General features: G+C 44.6%; 2 protein-coding genes across 3 annotated transcripts in view; one reads left to right on the forward strand and one right to left on the reverse strand.

Annotated features, from left to right (window-relative positions):
* LYPD1 (LY6/PLAUR domain containing 1) overlaps positions 1-3,562 on the forward strand; it is a 63,381-nt gene extending 59,819 nt beyond the window's left edge. For both annotated transcript variants that reach the window (XM_081579267.1, XM_081579266.1), the window contains exon 4: positions 2,133-3,562. In XM_081579267.1, coding sequence (XP_081435393.1) covers positions 2,133-2,368 — 236 coding nt within the window. In that variant the 3' untranslated portion in view covers positions 2,369-3,562. The remainder of the gene's footprint in view (positions 1-2,132) is intronic.
* GPR39 (G protein-coupled receptor 39) overlaps positions 1,855-21,581 on the reverse strand; it is a 260,810-nt gene continuing 241,083 nt past the window's right edge. The window contains exon 2 of the mRNA XM_081579265.1: positions 1,855-3,319. Coding sequence (XP_081435391.1) covers positions 2,817-3,319 — 503 coding nt within the window. The 3' untranslated portion in view covers positions 1,855-2,816. The remainder of the gene's footprint in view (positions 3,320-21,581) is intronic.

Genomic DNA, 21,581 nt, shown 5'->3' on the forward strand with positions numbered 1-21,581 from the left:
ATGGGAAGCAGTCACAAAAATTAGGGCTCCCATCTTGCATTACTTATCTAACCAGTCTCATCACTGACCCTTAGTTCTACACAGTTAGAACATGTCTGGGGATATATTTTTAAGTCTAAGTAAAAATGCAAATAGGAGATACATACAGCATATAGGATGTTATGCTGTTAGGACATGTGCACACACCTTTTCTCCATGGACACATGTAAGTGCATAGCAGTAGATCTGGAAGAAGGCATCGCAAACTGGTAAGAGTGCTTACCTCTTAGGAAGACATAGGATTGGAGTCCGAGGTCAAGGAACATTTTCAGGTTATCTGTCTGAACTACTTTACAGTGAAAGATGTATTCAGTACTTGTTTAATTTTAAAAATTTACTTAAAGGGAAAAAATTTATTGAAGTTGAACTGACAAATGACAGTTAGTGCTTTTAACATTGAAGAATAAAAACAGTAATAATTTAACTTTCTAAAATGGGCAATGGTTAGAAAATGTGGAGACTGGGAAATCTGTAAATGGGAAACACCCTGTAGCATGTTCCTTAGAAATCAGCAGTGCTCCCCACACACACACACACACATCCTGTGTCCAGGGCCTTTATCTTATCAGACCAGCTACCTTCCAGGTTTTTCTGACAATGTAAGAAAATCAACTCTTAAAAACATGTAGTTATAGAAAAGAAATGACATAAAATTACATGTTTTAATGTAAATCTAAAGTGTTTCTTTACCTCTCACTTGGAAGTTTTAGGCACTTCAATTGTGCACTGTTTCTGTAGCATCCAGAGTCAGCAGTTCTAAAGGGGGAGGGACCCAAATCAAAGGGGGATGCAAACACACATCCCTGCCGGGGACCCCAGGGAATGGGGAGCCCTGGCTACTGGTGGACTGTGTGTAGCCCATTCGCTACCCTGTGTGTTTGAGGGGGATACAAGGCATTCCCTTTGAGGTCCAGCTTTAGTATGACATTGTATGTCCAAAAAGAAAAGTAAGTCATTGATACAAAATAGCCACACACATACACCAAAAGCTATTTTCCAAGTAGTCTTCTCTGCTGTGAAAAAAAAAAAACATTTTATGTTTAACTTGGGTGGCTACTTTGCTTATATACAGTGCTACAGATCTGACAGCGTGGGACCAGAATCTTTCGTTTGGATCACAGCTGATCTGCTTTCTAGAAGTGTGACCTGAACAAGTTATTAAATTTCCCTTGCCATCCCCATCTGTAAAATGGGCATCATCTTAGGGGCCTCCCTTGTAATGGTGTTGCAGGTAGTAAATGAGCTAGTAGCCATCTGGAGAATGCCTGGCATCCAGGAAAGTATTTAATAAGCTTCCCTATTACTTGAGTAAATACCCACCTTTATAAAGTCAAATGATTATCCAAGACATCCTAACTTGATAAGTATGCTACAATTTGAACATGATACATGAGCTCAAGATGGGCCCCCGGTTTTATTGAGAAACCCGTGTGCCCACACACTATGTGTTATTAAGTGTTGGCTGTGTAGGGCTGACTTGGCTAATGGCCATGTTTTAAGGGCAAAACTTCCCTTGGACTAAGGCAGTACTCAGCACACTGTTAGCCAGGCCTCTCCTTCACAGAACCCACAGGACCTCTTCAGAGGGATCTCATTTGTTCCCATTGAACTTTGGTCTTTATTGAGAGAATTCAGGATTTAATAAACACATCATTGTGAGCCATCTGTGTGGCTGCTTATAAAGTAATAACCGAGATAAGATCTTAAGGCTCAGCTTGTCGTCCTCTCTGGCATGAGACAGTTTAAACCAAAAAAGGTAAATAAAAAGTTCTGTCTAGTACACAGTGTGAATTCCGACTTTAAACAAAAATGAACTTTGATAGTAACAGCTCTTTATTCACTGGTATTGGCATCTCAAATAGCCTTGAGAAAAACTGTCAAAAGCAAGTGAAATGAGGCCTGCCTTCTTCACTGCATAGGTTGTGGATTTTGGATGCTCAAGGAAACAACCTTGAGTATTTTCCTGGACCCACCAAGGTTCTGGGCTGTGGGAGGAGTAAGGAAGTGCTGTCTCTGGGCTTTGGGCTCAGGGGGCTGCAGTCCTTTGGCCGGCGCAGGCAGGCTAACCTTGCTTCTTTGGGTCTGTGTTGCAGGAATCATGTACCGCAAGTCGTGTGCGTCGTCGGCAGCCTGCCTCATCGCCTCAGCTGGGTACCAATCCTTCTGTTCTCCAGGGAAACTGAACTCGGTGTGCATCAGCTGCTGCAACACCCCTCTTTGCAACGGGCCTCGGCCCAAGAAAAGGAGCAGTTCTGCCTCGGCCCTTCGGCCGTGGCTCCCCAGCACCATCTTGCTCCTCAAAATAGCCCTTTTCTTGGCACACTGCTGAAGGCAGAAGGAGATGTCAGCCCCTCCTGCATTGTTCTTCTGGCCTGCCCTCCCCCTGCTCCCCGAGATTCTTCTGGGTGTCCTTTTATTCTGGGTAGGGAGGGGAATCTGTTCTTTTAGTTCCTTTGGAAACAATGAAAGAGCTCAGTGTAAAAAACAAAAAAAAAAATCTTTGTAAGCTCTGAATACATAGAGCTTGAATTTTCAGTGTGTCCTTAAAGGAAGGAAGGAATGCAAGTTGGCCCCACCTGTAATCAGAGTTGAGGCCAGGCTGGCAGAATCAGCCCTTAGCTGACACTTCAGTGGCTGGCTGCTTTCTTCCCAGGCCTGTCTTCCACTCCCGTCCCTGATGGGAGCACAGTTTCTTATATCAATCACTGCCGCATGAAGGTAACATGGCTTTCGTGTAAGGAGTGCCATTTAGCAGTCCAGCCTGCCTACCTCGGCAGTCACACTTCGTGCTCCTGAAGACCATTCCTGGTGGCAGGGTTGGCTGGTTTTGTCTCGGAGTTGGGTTCTGGTGACTCACAACTCAGTTCCTTAGACTCGGGCTTGGCCTTGCTGTGAAAAGTGCTTAAGAAAACCTTGTTAGCTCTTGCAGAGGAACTGCTGCGCTGGGAAGCCAGGAAGAGGAGGGGGCGGCGCGCGGAGCGGGCGCTGTCCATGGTGGAGGCCACGTGGGCACGCAGGTGCTTCTCCTGGTTGGCGTGCAGCAGCGTCAGGCGGCAGCGCAGCACCTGCCCAAACACGCTTCGGAACTGCTGCGAGGACACGTTGTACAGAAGCGGGTTGACAACGGAGCTCAGGTAGAAGAAGGTGTCTGAGAAGGGGAGGAGGATCATGTATGCCTGGAAGTAGGACTTGGTCCAGTCATGCTTGGGTTTGGCCGCAGCCATGATCCTCCGAACCTGGTTGGGCATCCAGCAGACGGCCAAGGTCACAACAATCAGCCCTGAGCAGGCAAGAGGGAGGGAGGAAGAGGAAAGAAATCATAAGGCCAATGACAAAAAATACCCATAAAATATTTAGTCCCTCAGTTCTGTACTTACTGGCGGGGAAATGATACCAATTTTTCAAGTTGTGCTTGATGGCCTTTTTTTTTTTCTATTGCCACTGGCAAAAAAGAATTTAACACTGTTTTCAAGGCCAGGGGAGTTGACTGTGTTAAAGACCATTAAATGCTTTAGACAAGTTATTTATACCTGTTGATACCTGTTAATTTAAAAAGTGTTTTCATTGCTGTTTGTGTATCTTGAAAACATTTTATGTAGTACATAAATCTTGTTTTGTCCTTTAAAGAATAGGTGGGTACAGTATAGCCATATCAGATGAAGTAATATTTGTAGTTTAAAGAATGTTTGCATAGAGGCGATCCAGTGATATTTTGAAGACAAAGCGAAGTGGTATTCTTTTGGTAACAAAGAATTATATTTAGTGACATTAACTGTGCATTCCATTTCAGGGGAGGCAAAACCAGGAGTCACCAAGAGTTTGTTTTGGACATATATTTAGTAGGTGTGCACAACTGTAATTACAATGTTCATATCTGCAATAGCACTTTGTTCCTTTTTAGATGTGTCATATCTTCCACCCTCACAGGGGAAAAAAGGTAATTCTCCAAAAATAATGGAAAATACCTAACTTCAGGTTCATAACTCACTAGCTCACTTTTTGTTGCACTAAGCTGCACTGTCAGCGGCCCAGAAAAGATTAGGCCCTAAAAAAGATGCCCCCAAGAGGATCAAAATTTGACTACATGGACAGACGTTTGCATGCCCACGTGTCTGCATTCTGAATTACACCATCATTGCTCTTTTAACAACCTTTGACAGAGAAAAAAAGATGCTGTGTGATACTTGCTGTCACACAGTATTTATCCACAGTGACCAAAAGCATCAGTAAAACAGCAGACGGAGATCAGGCACCTGCAGAACACACGTGCTCTCATCTCTTTAGGCGCCAAGACACCAAATGTAAGTTGCTGCGTACACAGCTAATATCTTAGAGCTGTGTTTTGGATTTTTAAGAAATTCTTCCTCTCTTAAGTTTAGGTAATAGGAAGAAAAATTCATTCACATTTTCAAACCCTCTGGTCTTCCAGGAAATTACAGAGAAGTGATTGTTGGCAATGACCCCTCCTTGCCTCTGATCAATAGTAAATATTTCATTAATGTTCCAGGAAAAACAGCCATCTTTACCCATCTGGGGTTCCCACACACACTCAGGTGAGCATCCCTTGCCCGGTGGCAGAGGGGCCCTGGTTATGTTCTCTGGCACTGAAATTCCCCAGTACCCCCACCAGTAAATCCTTCTACTATCCTGGCTGTCAGCAAAGAGGGCCCCGGAAACCTGCTCCCCTGTTAATTTCCAAGGGTTTCTCCTGTCCAGATTCAGCCGGAATTTGAAATACAAACCAATTTGCTTCTTTCCTTTGAGTTTCCTACCCTTTTCTACCCTCAGAACACTCAGTAAATCTAAAAATAAACTAGGCAAAGTAACATATCGATCTGATGAAAGGCAAAAAAAAAAAAATCACCTTAAGAGTACATTCTGAAATACTAGTTACAGCTGCTGGATGAGAACAAAAATCAACATTTTTCTGATTATCAAAAAAAAGCTGCATAGTAAATCAAGGACTTTTTTTTGATTGCTCTAAGAGGGATGGTGCATCCAGCCACCTGCACTGTTCCAAGTATGTTCTTATGTTGTGTCTCCTAGTTTTTATCTCATGTAGCTCTGACTGCAAGGTTCATCTCATTAATTGTAAAGAAGCCAGGTAGCTAACTTTACCAAGTTTTCAATTTTTTCCTCTTCCTTGCCACTGAATTTGCGAGAACAAGTAACAACCATCTTCATCTAAGGTCTCATTTCTTAGAAATATGGAAACTGAACACAGGGTTTTAGATGTGTGCTATGCTACCCTGTGGGAGCTTGTACTTCAGGAGGCAAGAAAGAGCCACCTTGTAGTTACTATGGGTTGAACACAGTACAGCTTCTAAAGCAAGGAGAAAGAAAAGGCAGCTGTGTGGGCAGAAGGAAAGAAGTTGTACAATTTTGCTTCTCCTGTCCATCCTCTTGATCTCTTGTTTATATGACCCTCATTCTCCCATTACCTTCACCCCCTTTGCCTGGTATCAATTGTCCTTGAATGACCATCCCATCAAATGAAGCAGAGTTCCATAAAAGACCGACCCAGAGTCCCAGGTAGGAGGCAAGGGATGAGGGCAGATGATGGACTGTGGCTGGTTTACAGTTTTAGCCAGAATAGAATTCTTGCTCCAACAGTTAAAGTAGTAAGTAGCGGGGACCTTAGTCCAGTCCAGGGGTCCCCAGCCTCTGGGATCTAATGCCTGATGATCTGAGGTAAAGCTGATGTAATTGTAATAGAAATAATGTGCATAGTAACTGTAATGCACTTGAATCATCCCCCAACCTCTGTCCATGAAACAACGGTCTTCCACAAAACCAGTCCCTGGTACAAGAAAGATTAGGGACTGCTGCCCTAGTTTGAACAAGTAGCAGAAGATGGGGAACCAGACTAGAGATTTTTCATTGATGAGAAAAAAGGAGAAGTTTAGATATGCAAGAAAATACAAATTTGGGGAACAAGTGAAACAAGGAACTTAGGTAGAAATGGTCAAGGTCTAAAAGATGAGGGATCAGACAGGTCATAATACGTAAGCAAGAAGGATGCTAATTGCTTATTGTGTCTTCCCTCTGTTAGTTTCCATGCTTAGTGCTCTCCGCTAATTTCCTGTGCATTTCTCATGACTGCTAAGATAAAAACTGTTCTCTTCATTTTATAGATGAGGATATTGAGTCTCAGAGGTTAGTTACCCAAGGGCTATAGCCAAGACACATGGCTTCCTGGACTTCAAAATCCACAAGCTATTTTTTTTTTTTCTTGGACACAATATTTTCTCTCATTTTCAGTATGAAAAATAAAACACAAGAAAGTAAACATGAACCATAATCCCACTATACATAACAGGCAGTAAGTAGCACTGTCCACTATAACTGTGCCATATATTGTCATTTTAAAATCTCAACCACATTCAAAAAGAAAGAGGTGAAATCAATTTTAATCCAGTATGCCATGAATATCATTTCACACATGGTTTCAGTGTGTTAACCAATCAAAATATTTATACAGTGTTTTACATCTTTTTCTCACTAAGTCTTTGAAACCCAGTATAGCTTTTACAGCACATTTCAGTTGGGACCAGCCCCCTGTGGCTAGTGGCTAAAGTAATCCTTCATTCCCCCTCCCCAAAGCAGCAAGGCTCCTTATTTCTACCTCTTCTCAGTCCTGCCATTGCCCATTACCCAGCCACATCCCCAGAGAGTCCTGCCAAACCAAGGAAATCCCCAAGGAATCTCCCACCCAGCCTGTATTTATCCTCTTAAGATTCTGACAGTGCAGGTAAACCAAGGTTTAATCTGGATCATATTTCTCATTACACATTCTCAGCTATAGCATAGACCAAGTCCCTCCAATCTTTTCCCATAAAGCCTTCCCTATAAGGGAAGACAAATTATTTAAAGCCTAAATTCTGAAAGCACACAATTTTACATTCTAAGCATTGCATAACCATTCTGGAATAACACAGACTGTGCCAAACACCTGCCAGAGCTGCTCAAATAAACTTCCCTATCTCAACTGGAGGTGGGGAAGATAGCTGGTACCTTTCCTCGTGTGCTTTGAAAGATGATTTTGTGCTAGGAAAATGGAGCCTGTACACACAGGTACAGCCAATGGCCAACATGAAGTGTATGCCCATAGACAATGTGATATACAGGTTAGCCTTGGTGAGGAAGGAGTCAAATTAGACCCCTTATAAAATTGTTGTTTTATAGTAACAGGTAAATTGCTTATGTTTACATTTGAAAACAAAAGTTCATTATTTTAGATGACACATTGCTGAGAATAAACACCATGTCCAATGGTAACGTTTAACATTGGCTGTTTACAACTGGTTCAGCTCCAGTCTCAGCTTCTCCAGAGCTGAGACAAAGCTTTAAAATTTTATTCACGCCTTAATAGAGTATATTAAAGATTTGACTAAGTTTACGTTGGGCTGCAATCAATTTGGACTTGTATATTACATTTGGAAAAATCTATAATGCTGTGGTATGTGTGGTATAATGTGTAGCCTGCAGATAAATGACTTTAGTGTGAACTTGAATGACGATCAGTGAACTGAACTTAGTCACAAAAAGCAGGTAAACTGTTCTAAGGGAACTGTTGATAGATCTGTATTGTACTCTGGGTTTAGGAAAAGCTTCATATCTTACCTGTTTTTCCATATAAAGTACTTCCATTTTTCCTCCTTGATCACTACACTGACAAGAGCCATTAGATGGTGACACACAGATATTCTCAGCAGAGTAATGTTGTTTAAAAAACAGAAGTAATGCAGATGTCCGACAGCGTCCCACACTGCAGCCTGACATTTCAACAGCATTTGAGTCAGCCTGCCTGGTTTAGTCTTCAGAAGTGCATTAAGCTATGCTACCTGGGATGTGCCAACATCGTACATCTGACACTGTCTCTTCTCCCCTCCAATCTTTAAAGTGAAGGTAACTGTTTGTGAGTCCCTTAGAAATGGCTCATCTTACAGTCATCAGAAAGAGAACCTGGAGACCAGTTAGAGATTCCCTTGTCCTACACGAGACAGAATTGAGGCTAAGTCATTCGCCTAAAAAGATCTCACAGGTCAGGTGGCAGGACCCCTGCTACCTTGCCACACTGCTCAAACACTGGATTCCACCTGAGATTGACAAGGCTTTCATTATTTTTAAATGTAGTAGGATTGTTTTGTCTTTCTGTTTTCGACTCAAGGGCTGACCATTCACAGCGTAGAATGCAGTGAGAGGCAGGTCCATCTCAGACACCAGTTAAAGTTAGCACAACACCTTCAGATACTGGATTGTGCTTAAAACCAAGTCTCTCAAGAACTGACACATGATAAAGCTCTGGAGCACATATATTCCCCCCACAAAGGAAGTTGAAGTTCACCCAAAGGAGGTGAAGAATGTTTGCAAAACAAAATGATTCCAGGTGATGACCTGATGAGAAAGTCTATAAGAACACCATCTAATCATCCATCTGTCCATCCATTTGCACCCCCCTCCATCTATCTTACATAAGCAAGTGCTGCAGAAAAGATAGCTTCTACTAAGCAGAAAAGATCTGGAAATTCAGTCTTCCCCAAAGCCAAAGGTATTTTGTATGATTTCAAGAAATCTCAAAGATTGACTCTTCCACCCATCTCATTGAATCATTGAAGCCTTGGGGAATGTTGAGAATGATTTAGAATTTCTGTGATTAGTAGAGTTCTCCATCCTCTTCCTGCCTTATAATATTCTAACTTCTCCCTGACCCTAACCACAGTAAGCAGGAGTTAGACATCCCCTATCCAAGGCACTGATGATAAAAAGCTGAAAAGGACAAGGCAACCACAGTCTGGTGACTTTTTACAAAGGGTCATAAGAGCAGACCCTGGCTAGAACATCATGGCAGCAATGCACAACGCTCCCACAGGTGGGAACACTCAAAATTAAAGGAGAGTAAGAGTGGGTCAGTTCGGCCTTCTGTGGTGGCTCAATGGTAAAGAACTCACCTGCCAACACAGGTTCAATCCCTGGGTCGGGAAGATCCACTGGAAAAGGAAATAGTAACCCACTCTAGTATTCTTGCACGGGAAATCCATGGATAAAGTAGCATGGCAGGCTACAGACCATGCGGTACCAAAAGAGTCAGAAATAGTGACTAAACAACAGTTAGTTCTCCTGGAAAATGGCAGCCAGATCAAGAACACAGCACAAGCAGGGACAGAGGAATCAAGGGCCACGCCACCTTCTGAGAGCTGCACAGCTCAGTGTGGCCAGAACAGAGGGCTGGGTGGAGATGGCAAGAGAGCACTGCATCAGGGTTTGTGGGCAGTAAATTAACTCACTCACAGAAAGGTGGGGGACATCTGCTTGTCAACTGACATTTAAACCACAATTGCTAGTGGAAAGTAAGCATATGGCTATTTGAATGAAGAGCCAGGAAGAGACAAGTATATCCAATAACAAGCTTTAGCGTTTTCTTGATTTTTATCTTTGTGTTTGCTAGTCTGCTTCTGCCAGCCAGCTGAGAAACCAATCTCACTCTCTGACTTTGACTCCAAGAGCCCAAACCAGTACCAACCTTGATTTAGTCTCTAACCTCTAAGACAAGCTATGAGGGCTTCCCTCATAGCTCAGTTGGTAAAGAATCCACCTGCAATGCAGGAGACCCCGGTTCGATTCCTGGGTCAGGAAGATCCGCTGGAGAAGGGATAGGCTACCCACTCCAGTATTCTTGGGCTTCCCTTGTGGCTCAGCTGGTAAAGAATCCGCCCACCATGCGGGAAACCTGGGTTCGATCCCTGGGTTGGGAAGATCCCCTGGAGAAGGGAAAGGCTACCCACTCCAGTATTCTGGCCTGGAGAATTCCATGGACTGTATAGTCCATGGGGTCGCAAAGAGTTGGACACAACTGAGCGACTTTCACTTTCTAAGACAAGAGTTCTCAAAGAGGAGGTTCCTAGAACAGCAGCATCAGCCCCGCCTAGGAACTTGTGAGAGCTGTACAAGCCAGACCTGCGGAATCAGAGACTCGGGGGCAAGAATCCACTGGCTGGTGCTGATACTCAAATTTGAGAACCGCTGGCCTAAGAGAAGCAGAAATTGAAGCAGAATGTGGATTGTGGGCACTTGTGTGGCCCCTTCGCTGGTACAGACTTGCCTTTGAAGCATCACATTTGAATGAGTGGAACTCTGAGCTGGCAGTACCTCAGAGATCCCTCCCTCTGGTTCCTCCCCTTCCTTCTCCTCACTCCTTTCCTTTCCCCCTCTTAACTTACATGTGTCTCCAGTAAGAAAATCACCTCTCCTTTCTCTTCCCTCTGCTTCTTTCCCCCTCCCCCACTCTGTCTTTCCCCAAGATCACAGTGACTAAGCCATATCCAGCCTTGCTTATGTCACTGGCACACACCTCGTCCATTTTTCTCCCACAGCTTTGAGATCAGGACTGCATCACCTGCAGGCAAGTCCCTTAATAGCTAACAGGTGGCTTCCTGGAAGGATGGTCACCATTCATTGCTGTTTGCCAAAGGAAGCGGCGGGGGCTTTGGAAGCAGATGGGGTGTGAGGAACACAGGTGATGGCTGTGCACTGGACACCCCCACGTGAAGAGCTACTCCCTGTTCTGTGTCCTCTGACCCTGCCGGGACTTGCCTGGACACCTCACAGTCACATTTCCCATGAGCCGTCAGCTTAAAGACCTTCATTTAAAACTCTGATCTGCCACCTTATTCTCCTTCCCATTGAGAAATGGTCTTTGGGAGAAGCTAGAAGAACTGTTGGGATTTGGTTCTCAGAGAAGAGGGCAGGTCACAGCTTTAAAGTAATGTAGAGGCCACAGATGGCTGCTTCTGTCCATGAAGACAGATGGTCTGATGTCCTGTCCCTGCCCTAGCTGTTTGATGAAGCCCAGGAAAAGATGGTTCCCCCACCCCCAGTGTGGCTCCATCCACTATGTAGAGGCCAGGGACCCAGATTCCAGATGGCCTGCAATTTGCTAAGCATGACATCCATCCCACTCTGCTCTGCAAGCTTCAGTATAAGAAGACAAACTATAAATCACAGTAACAACATAAATATCAATATTTCTAAAACAAGCCCTCCTGTCTGGGAGCTGTAGGACACCCACTTGCACTCCAAGTAAGCAGCATTTAGGGTCGTCGTCGTGGTTTAGTGCCTCTGTTCCTTTATGAATGCATGGTCAGTGATCAACTGGAATCTGTTAAATAAATATTTTTCTATGTGGGTCTCAACTGTATGCAGCTATGTGGCTTTCTGAATCAGTTTCTGTGTGTCTGTTCTGAATCAGTTGATAGTGATGTCCCTGGGTCTGGGGTCACTAGCAAAGTCCATGAGTGAAGCTGAACACTTCTTCCCTAGTAATGCACAGCCCGGGAGTGGGTGGCGGTAATGGGGACTGTGTTGCCCCCTGCAAGCATGTGGGGGAGGCAACAGATCATGTGATGACCAGCCATCCTCTCCAGATCGTCAACTCACGCCACCCTGTGGTGATGACCGTGCCACTTATAAACACTGCTTCATGGCTGAAAAGCTGCAGTTTCTAATAGGATTTAGTTCTCTGCAAATGGTAGAGAATTAAAACCCCAGAATGCAAGCATTGAAAAAAAAAACCTCAGCCATGAATCTACCGATGAGCCTGCAAAAGCCCCAGAGAAGTGCCAAGAGAGGCCCCAGTTCACCCAGCCCAGCAGTCCAAACATCAGGCCTCCTAGTCTCATGGTGTTTGCACTGGTCACGAGCTCCCCTCAGACCCAATGAAACCAACCTACTCATGGATGGATGGAGCAGGGTTCAGCCAAGCCCAAACAGCAGAGGCAACACAACACAGACATTTCAGGAGCACAGGTGCCAACGTGCCTGTGGATCCTGGTCCCTGTCTGAGGTCCCTCTGTGCAGAGGGACTGGGACCCTGGGAGAACCAGCATTGAGTGCCTGTGACTGAGGCAGGCCAGGCCAGGTGGGGCAAGCAGCCGCCCAGTCTGTTCTTTCTGGTCCCCAGGCCTCCACACACACTGATCCCTGTGCCTGGACCACGTCATCTTCATGCTCTTCTCTTCCTCCTCTCTCCCTCTCCACTCCTCTCACCCCACTGCCATGCTGGATCCAGCTCTTACAAGTTTCCACATAGTGCCACTGCCTCCGGGAAGCCTTCCTAGTCTCCACAAGGCTCTATCAGTCTCCCTGCTATAAGATCACCGGCACCTTTACCACCAGCCCCTGTCATCAGGACACTGTACTGTCAACTAGACCATAAACTCCATGAGGTCAAGATGTTCCACCTTCACTATCCTGTCCTCCTAACAGAACAGGTGTCCTGTTCCGTCACCTCCTAACAGGTGTCCTCCTAACACCTAACAGAACATCTTTACAAAGTAATTGCTCAATAAACGTTTGTAGGAGGGAGAGGGGGTGTTGGAGGTTAGATGGGGGGCTGGAGAAGAGAACATTTAACATGCATTCACCTCATGTATATAGAATTCATTCGAAGCCAGCTTCCCCATCCAGAGGGGGTCAGTACTAAGCCTCCTGATGCAGGGCCCCTGCCTGGATTATTTCCATTCCCATCCTGAGGAAAGGAGGAGGAGAGAGTAGGACTTGGAAGAAGGGACCACCTTTTCAATCCAGCAAAGTCAGAACCTCCAGGCCCAAGGAGGAGGTCCAAACAGGGCTGAGATTCTTGGGTCTGACAAGTGCCTTCAGACACAAGCAGCTTTAGTCTCCCAGTCCATGTGCCATTCTCCCAGTCCGGAGTTCTCCATGCTATAAACCTGTTTCTTCTGTTTCTCTCCAAGATGGCCTCTTGGGGTACAGAATACAAGTGACGAGCATCGGGAGAAACAGGATATAGAAAAGACACATGTTGGAGGACTTTCTTTTGCCCAAAAATACTTCACTTCAGGGACCCCCATCAATCACAGCCTCCCATGAAGATGCTGCAAGTCTTTATGAGAGAAGCTATAGCCACAAACCCAAAGCATAAGGGTTAGGGTTTGAACCAAAGGGGAAAACTCATAGAGAAACGAAGAGAAATCATTGAGAAGAGCATCTGATAAAGGTGGAGAGAGACAGTTTCTACATTACACTGTGGTCTCAGGAGGAGGAACTCTTGCAGTTTTGACCCTAAATTTCCATCTGGGCACAACTTGGTTATAGAGGGAGAGGGTCTGGGGAGAGCAGAACATGAAAATATTTAACTCCCCAGATGAACAGTCCTCCCACTCTATGCCTGTCATAAAATCTCCAATGACATGTATTCTGGCAACTGTAATTCCACCTGCATCTGACCTAGGCAACTCCGCCCACCAAGGGATGTTCACATTTTATCTCTAAAGCTTGGGCTTCTTATATGCAAAATGGAGATGACAATAGCTGCTGGGATGATTAGGTGAGATAATGGCCATAAAGTGCTAATAAGTACAGTGCCTGGTGCCAGATAAGGGCTTACGTTCGTTCGTCATGACTATCAGCACCTCCATGATCAGTACCTCCACTGCCATGACCTCTACCTCCATCACCATCTCTGCCACCACTTCCACCATCATCACTATCTCCAAACCATCATCATGACCATGACCTCCACTGCCATCTCCATCTTCACCACCATCATCACCATTACCATCTCTAGCACATGTTTACCATCATCACTGTCTCTATCTCCTCTTCCACCCCTATTATCACCATCACTACCTTACCACCAACATTCTCACTGCCATCGGGACAGCTCCCAGAGGTAAGAGATCCAGAAGGCTGATTAGAACCACAGGATGTCACACACCTGTCAAGCCTCAATTCAAAAATAAGGCCCAGAAAATTCTGTGACCTTATCAGGATTTTCCTGCTATTCAGTAGCAGAGAGAGGATCAAGACTTAGGTCTCCTCAATTCCAGGCTACACGTCTTCCCAGCACCTGGAAATGGGGCTCTTGCTGCTTTGCCCTGAGACCCTGATTCATTTCTCTTTCCCTCAACACACATATATAGGTCTCAGGGTGGGAGGGTGGGGTGGTTAAGGAGCTAGAGAGGTAAGCAGTGGAGGCTGTAATAAGAGAAGAAAATTGATAGAAGGTAGGATTGTAAGAAGAAGGAAAATTTTCAAATTCCAGGAAGACAGGAACCCAGAGTTCTCCCCAACTTCCTATCCCTACGTAATTCTTCTCCAGGAAGAATGACAAGTGGCAGGGATGCTCCATAAATATCTGGTCATCTGGTTAATTAGGCTAATAAGGCCTCCTCTCCAAATGACCCTGAACTTCGCTTCTTTCCTCCATCCACTCCTCTAGCCTCAGCACATCCACACCCACACTCAGTGCCCATGGGTGTGTCCACCGTCTGAGCTATGGTACAGTGGAAAAGAGAAGGGCTGGGATTTGGTGTCAGACCTAGGTTTGAATCTCAACCCTGCTATTTACCAGGTATGTGACCATGGACTTATATCTCCGTGACAGGGATAAAATAATAGTATCTACTTCAAGGAATTGTAGTAAGAAAAGCTAAAGGATATACATGCATATAAAGTACAGAGCATAGCAATGGTCAATGAATGGCCACTTGTATTATTTACTATACAATCCAACTGGCTGCCCCAGGGTAGATGTAATATCAGCTAAAGTTAATATACTGTTCGTGTATTTCAGATACTCTTTTATGCACTTAACTGACACTTGCTTATTTAATAAGCCCCACAAGATGGCCACTACTTAGTTTCTTGGCTATTACACAGATAAGAAAGTTGAGATATGAATTGATTAAATGACCTGCCCAAACTCACACAGTTGACAAGGTCCAGAGTCCATGTTGTTTAAAATGCTGCCCAGCAGCCTGCCCTCACCTGGAGAGCCCCTGAGGAGGATCAACGATCAAATGCTTTCTGAATCCCAGATTCAAAGGTATTTCAATTTAAATGGCCACAAGTTCAGAAATAATTTCTTTTGATGGGTGTCATGGTATATACAGAATCTCAACTGTCAAGAAATAAAAAAGCCCCTCTAACACATCTCTATGATAAGGAAAGGTATCGTCTTGAAGGGGCCTTTTTACATGTAAGGGGAACAGGATAAACTTTCCTGTTTCTGTAAGAGGAGCTTGATGAAATTCAAAGAAGCAAACTAGCTTTGAATAGGAGTCTGACTAGTCTAGGAGGCTAGACTCCTGCTAAACATTTACTTTTGATTGGATTTATTTGATGGGAAGCAAGAACTTCTACCCCACCCCCACTCCCAGGCACAGGAAGAGCTTGAGGAAGGATGCTTTCCTATGAAAATCCATTTAAAAAATTCAGAGTTGAAGACTATTCTCACTCATCATAGGCTGCTCCTCCCCCATAAATACAATCTAGAATTTAGTGTCAAAGTAAATGAGAAAATGATTTCCACTCTCCTTTATCTGTTCATATCATGTAAGTTAGCAATGAAATCCCTGGAACAATCTATAGCCAAAAGCCAGAACAGGAGGCAAAAAAAAGAAAGAAATCAGCTGATGGGAGAGATATCAAAAGAGGTTTATGAAAGAGCCAAACTTATATTTGTGTTTTATTTAAACCTGAAGGTCTTAACTGAAATCAGTAAAGCTCTCAGAAAAGTAGAGGAGATGGTATCAGGCTTCTAAGATAGGGTTTTGTATCAAGAATGATCATATGAGGATGCCTTCCTGTTAATGATTTGAAAATGAAATTACTGTAGCATGACATGATAAGAATAAATCCTTCCTGGTGGGTTTTCTTTTCAGAGAAACAAACAGAATTGTGAGGAAATAGTCTTGCAGATTTGGGAACATTAAGTATCATCTCTCCAAATGCAGCAGTTAACTGGTAGTCATGAACATTATTATTCATATTAAGTCCAGTTCAGTCCGACAATAATAATATCGTGCTTTAATTTTTAAAGCTATTCTGCATCTGTTACCTCATTTGCTGTCTCCCCAACCTGATGACCAAAGGGCAATGTAATAGAGAAGAATAAATCTGACTTCATATTCGATCTATTTCTTTTACTTTAACCTTTGTTTTCTATTGCTTTTACTATAAGTTAAGCATGTTGCCTATAGTCTGAAATACACAGGACAGCCCCTCCTCAAGGCTCTGACCTTTAAAGGTATAACACTTTTCCATTCATATAGAGATGAAAGTTACAGAGCAGTGAATAACATTTGTCTTATTAGAGGTTTACAGAAACATCCAGACTTGACCTACACAGACAGCTGCAAGAACAAAGGATTCCTGCACCAAGAAGTTTACAGCAACACTCTCTCCACTTTTAGCATGAAAAAAGCCTTAATGCTAACTCAGGCATTTCTTTCCATTAACTTTCCAGATAACTCAGGCATTAACTTTCCAGATAAAGTCTCTATTCCTTGCCTCAACAACTGGTCTTCTGATTTACTGCCCTGTCATGAAGTGAGTAGTGCAAGCTTGGACTGGGTAACCTCAGAGCACCTTCAAGCTCTGTCCTAGCTCTAAACACATCTCAGTTCCCCTCTCTGGGTACCTCCTCCATGCCTCTGACTTGAGATATCGTCTCTAGGGATATGCAGTTCCCAAATCAACACTGCCAGCATCAGGAGACACCCACAGCCATCACCCCATTCAATATCATGGCTTGAATAGCTCCTCCACACCTTATATGGGGACATGTCCAAATTGAATGACCAATCACCCACTGAAATCTTCTCTCCCTCCTCTGCTCCCAAATTTAATAAGTTCTACCGCCATTCACTGATTTTTCTAGCTGGAAACCTGCAAGTCATCCTGTTCTACCTCCTCCCCCATCATTTCCAAATCTAGTCCTTCTCTAAGCCTGTCAGCTTTCCCTCCCCAGTTTGTCCCCTTTTCTCTACCCCCACTGTAAGATCCCTAACTGGGGCTGCCCTTATCTTATGCCTGGATGAGACACAAGCTCACTCACTGGTTTGGTTTGAAATCACTCCTGCCCAAGCCAGGATCATCTCATTAAGTTGAAAAGTTCATGTCACCCTCTTGCTTAATACATTTAAATGGCCTATTATTAAAACCTTAGAAGAACTGTAACCTTATAATAAAGTTCCATATCTTTAACAAGTCCTATAGGATCTGACTTAACTTATTCCTTCAGGCTCTCCTGTACCCTGCGTGCTGTGTCTGCTCCCCAACACCTCACCCCTTCTCATTTTCTGGAGCCAGCCAACTCTCTCCTGCCTCAGGCTTTTATACAGCCAGGTTCCCTTCTCCTCACCATGCAAATTCTTACCCATCGTTCAGTTCTCTGCTGAAAGACCACTTCCTCCAAGAAATCATCCCAGACCTCATGTTTGAGCCCCATATTGTAAGCACCCATTACCCCATGCTTCTTTGCCACACTCTGTAATTTGGACATATTTAACTTGGAACAACGGTCTTTCATGCCTGTCGTCTCAGCCATGAAAGCTCCATGGGGTTAGAGGCTGGGTTTGTCCCATTCTCCATCTGCAGTGTCTGGCACAACATCTGGCATATGGTAGGTGCACAATACAAGTGGGAAGACCTGCCGATCTGATCTTCTAACCATACAGTGAGGTAGATGGGGTGAAGGCTGCTGGCCTTATTCTTTATTGATAAAAAGGGTAGCATACATTACACTGAACCTATTTGGTTCAGGTTACAAAGAAAATGACCGCAACCCAGAAAGCCTAAAACCTGGGATCTTCTAATCAAAGATGTTCACAAATTCAACTACATCACCTCCATCACACATCTCCATGTTTATAACCCAGAGACCAATCCTACCCTCTCCCAGAGTTTAGCTGAGACAGGGAGACAAGCATGGGACGTCCCAGAATGGAGTGAAGCCTTTCACTCAACCTTCATCTTGAAGGACCAGCATAATTATGAGCAACACATTCAAATCACAGAAACATGGATTTTCAGATGCAGAAAGACCTCAGAGATCACAGATGAGTTACCTTATAAACTAGAGGTTGTCTTATGTTTCTGAGCCCCTTTCCAATAACAAAACCCTGGTATATTTAACTTCCCTGTAATCCCAGATCCTCCTGTAAAAATTATAGGTGATACAGGGCTTCCTGTTTGGTTCAGTGGTTAAGAATTCACCTTGCAATGCAGGGGATACTGGTTTGATCTCTGGTCTGGGAAGATCTTACATGCCATGGGGCAACTAAGCCAGTGAGCCACAACTACTGAAGCCAGCACGCTCTAGAGACCTTGCTCCACAATGAGAGAGGCCACCACAATGAGAAGCTCCCACACAGCACTAGAGAGTAGCCCCCACTTGCCACAAGTAGAGAAAGCCCATGTCATGAAGTAGAGAAGACTCAGCACAGCCAAAAATAATAAAAAGAAATTTCTTCCATAAAAAGAAATTTGGCTGATATGAATCACCTTTTACAAGGTTACTATATGCATTAAATTGGACAATATATACCCTTTTTCGTAGTTCCAGGTATATGAATTCCAGAGATTATAAGTATTCCCTATGTAAAGTCCTCAGTGATGCCTAAATCCTTCACACTTGCTATCAGAGTATGACCCATGGCATCCCTGAGAGCATGCTAAAAATCCAGACTCTCAGGCCCCACCCCCACACTGACGGTCAAAATCCACACTCTAAGAAGATGGCCAGTTGACACGTGGTCTACACTCCAGTCGTCAAACTTCTCCACATCACATCCAGACCTTTAACCACCTATCTGCTGCCTGTCTTCCACCATTCCCTTCCTGAGCCCCAGGCTTTTCCAGATGACTCACATTTCTAGGATCTATCAGGTCTTTGGGTTTCCTAGGTGGCTCAGTAGTAAAGAATCTACCTGCCAATGCAGGAGTCACAGGAGACATGAGTTCTATCCCTGGGTTGGGAAGATCCCCTGGAGAAGGAAATAGCAAGCCACTTCAGTATTCTTGCCTGGAAAATTCCAGGGACAGAGAAGTCTGGTGGGCTACAGTCTATGGGGTCCCAAAGAGTCAGACAGGAATGAGTGACCAAGCACACACATACCAAGTCTTTGCCCAAGACAGATTCTAGGAAACTCCTGGAATTTACCTGCTCAAGGATTCTCTCCTCTGGGAAGGGCTCCCTGATCATTCAAAGGAGGAATCTTCCCAGACCTTGTCCTTGCTTCCATGACAGCTCAACCACATCAATTTAACTATGAATTTCCACATAGATCTGGCTCACTGAGAGCACATGGAGATGCAAAGCCCATGTCCCAACCATCAACGCACACCGAGTACAGCACAGTAGGGCCTAAATACTTTGTCACTGGATGTATGAAAAAAAAATTTAATTCCATCAGAAAATGTACCAGAGTCCCATCCTGAATTTCTGACTAAACTGGAATCCTACTGCACTGGTATCTATATACACACACATCACTTTATTGTTTAGGATAATGGTACTTTAAAAACAATTTTGGACTTGTAGGAGTTAAATCAGATACCACCTTCCCAAGCCCACCCCAGACAGATGCACAAAGAATAGAGTGGCTTTGGGTTGTTCTAGAACCAGGAGAAACAAACGGCAGGCAGGCAGAAACAAAGAGAGCCCCCTTTCCCCCAGGAAGGCTACCCCTTGGCCTTAAACGGATGAGGAACAGGACTCCTCTTTCCTGCCAGAGCTCTGCCTGGAATCAAGCTAGAATGTGCAGGTGTCTCAGGTTTGATGTGACAACACCTCTAGGAGAGGACGGAGAAAGTTGCAGGAGACTGAATAGCCTCTTAGAGCAAGTAGTCCCACCCAGGACAGGCAGGCTAGGACGTAGAGGGTGACAGGCCTCTGGGCATCAGCTCTGGGAACTCTGGAACTCCTCGGAAGAGAAGTGTTTCCCAGGACAAGGCTCTACTAGGGGCAGCCATGGGCAGGAGCAAGGTCCAGGTGTCAGGTGGGGAGAAGACAGGCTACAAGATGCATCGAAGGTGGGGAAGAGAAACAAAGCACCAGGAGAAGAACGGAGGGGCATGGGGGACCTGCTTGCCCTGGTGGTGCCTGCTGGGACTGAGCACGATCAGAAGCTCAAAGGATAACTTGAGAGCCACCTTAGGATGTATCGAAGCCAAGTGTGACTAGCCCAGACCCAGCACAGCCAGGTGCCTTTTTTCACCTGATCACTTGGCTTTGGAGCACCTTACAGACTGCTCCAACACCACCCAAGTACAGCTGAGGAAAGGGAGGCTCACAGCAGGCAAGAGACTGGGTCAAGGTCATTTGGCCAGCCCCAGAGAAAGAGCAAGACCCAAGCCACACCCCTTTCTCCTTTCCAATAGCCAAGGATTCCATTCACTGGATGTTTATGAGTGAAGCCCAGGTTTAGAAGGCAGCCACATGTGAGGGTGGTTTTAGCATCAGGACCCCCTGACTAAGAACTGGGATCTTTCACCAACTAATAATGTGCCCCTTGGAAGCAAGTTCTTAACATTCTTGCCATCATTTTCTTTGATAGTAAAATTAGGAAATTAATATCCTCCTTATACAATAAAAAAAGGCTGAGCGCCGAAGAACTGATGCCTTTGAACTGTGGTGTTGGAGAAGACTCTTCAGAGTCCCTTGGACAGCAAGGAGATCAAACCAGTCAATCCTAAAGGAAATAAACCCTGAATATCCATTGGAAAGACTGATGCTGAAGCTGAAGCTCCAATATTTTGGCCACCTGATGCGAAGAGCCAACTTATTGGAAAAGACCCTGATGCTGGGAAAGATTGAAGGCAGGAGGAGGAGAGGATGACAGAGAATGAGATTGTTGGATGGCATCACTGAGTCAATAGACATGAGTTTCAGCAAACTTAGGGAGATGGTAAAGGACAGGGAAGCCTGGCATGCTGCAGTCCATGGGGTCACAAAGAGTTGGACACAACTGAGCAACTGAACAAAAAACAAATGCAATGATTGTGTAACTGAGTAGGACGCTATGGGGACTTCCTGGGACAGTCCCCCTTCCCACAGTCTCTACTGTAGCTCCCCTCTGAAGTGCCCAGATAATAGTCTCTCATGTATATTTCCTGAGTTTTACCGATGCTAAAAAAACATCACCAAATGGAAGGAAGAAATTAACTACTTGATCATGAGCATGTAGCTTGCACATGGACCCTAAGGACTGATCATGTTAACCCCTGTGACACTGCCCTGTTACCTCAACATCAGTTAGTCACAGAATTGTGCAGGAGCTGATCACACACCCTGTGACCCTTCTCCCTCACCTTGCCTTTAAAAAGGTTTTGCTGAAACTCTTCGGAGATTTTGGGGGTTTTTGAGCAGGAGCCACTCACTCCCCTTGCACGGCCCTACAATAAACTTTTCTCTGCTCCAAACTCCTACTTTTGAGTATCATTTGGCCTCACTGTGCACCAGGCACACAAACTTGCATTCAGTAACATTTGGAATATAAAATGAACCTGCATGTCAATACTTGGCATATTGCTACTCAATAGTAAATTTTATTTCCCTCCCTCTATATTTCCTAGAATCCTGGATTTGAGGGAAAAGTAAAGAAGCCTCTCTGCTACCATCTTGCCTTAAGCACAGATTCCACACACCACTGCACTTCGGTTGCACTAACATTGTGGCAGAGTGTCCTACAAATAAACACAATTCTGACCCTATTTACCTGAGAACAGCATCAGATCCC

The sequence above is a fragment of the Giraffa tippelskirchi genome, chromosome 3, assembly GCF_054371585.1.
Source record: "Giraffa tippelskirchi isolate mGirTip1 chromosome 3, T2T-mGirTip1v1.2.pri, whole genome shotgun sequence".
Lineage (NCBI taxonomy): Eukaryota > Metazoa > Chordata > Mammalia > Artiodactyla > Giraffidae > Giraffa > Giraffa tippelskirchi.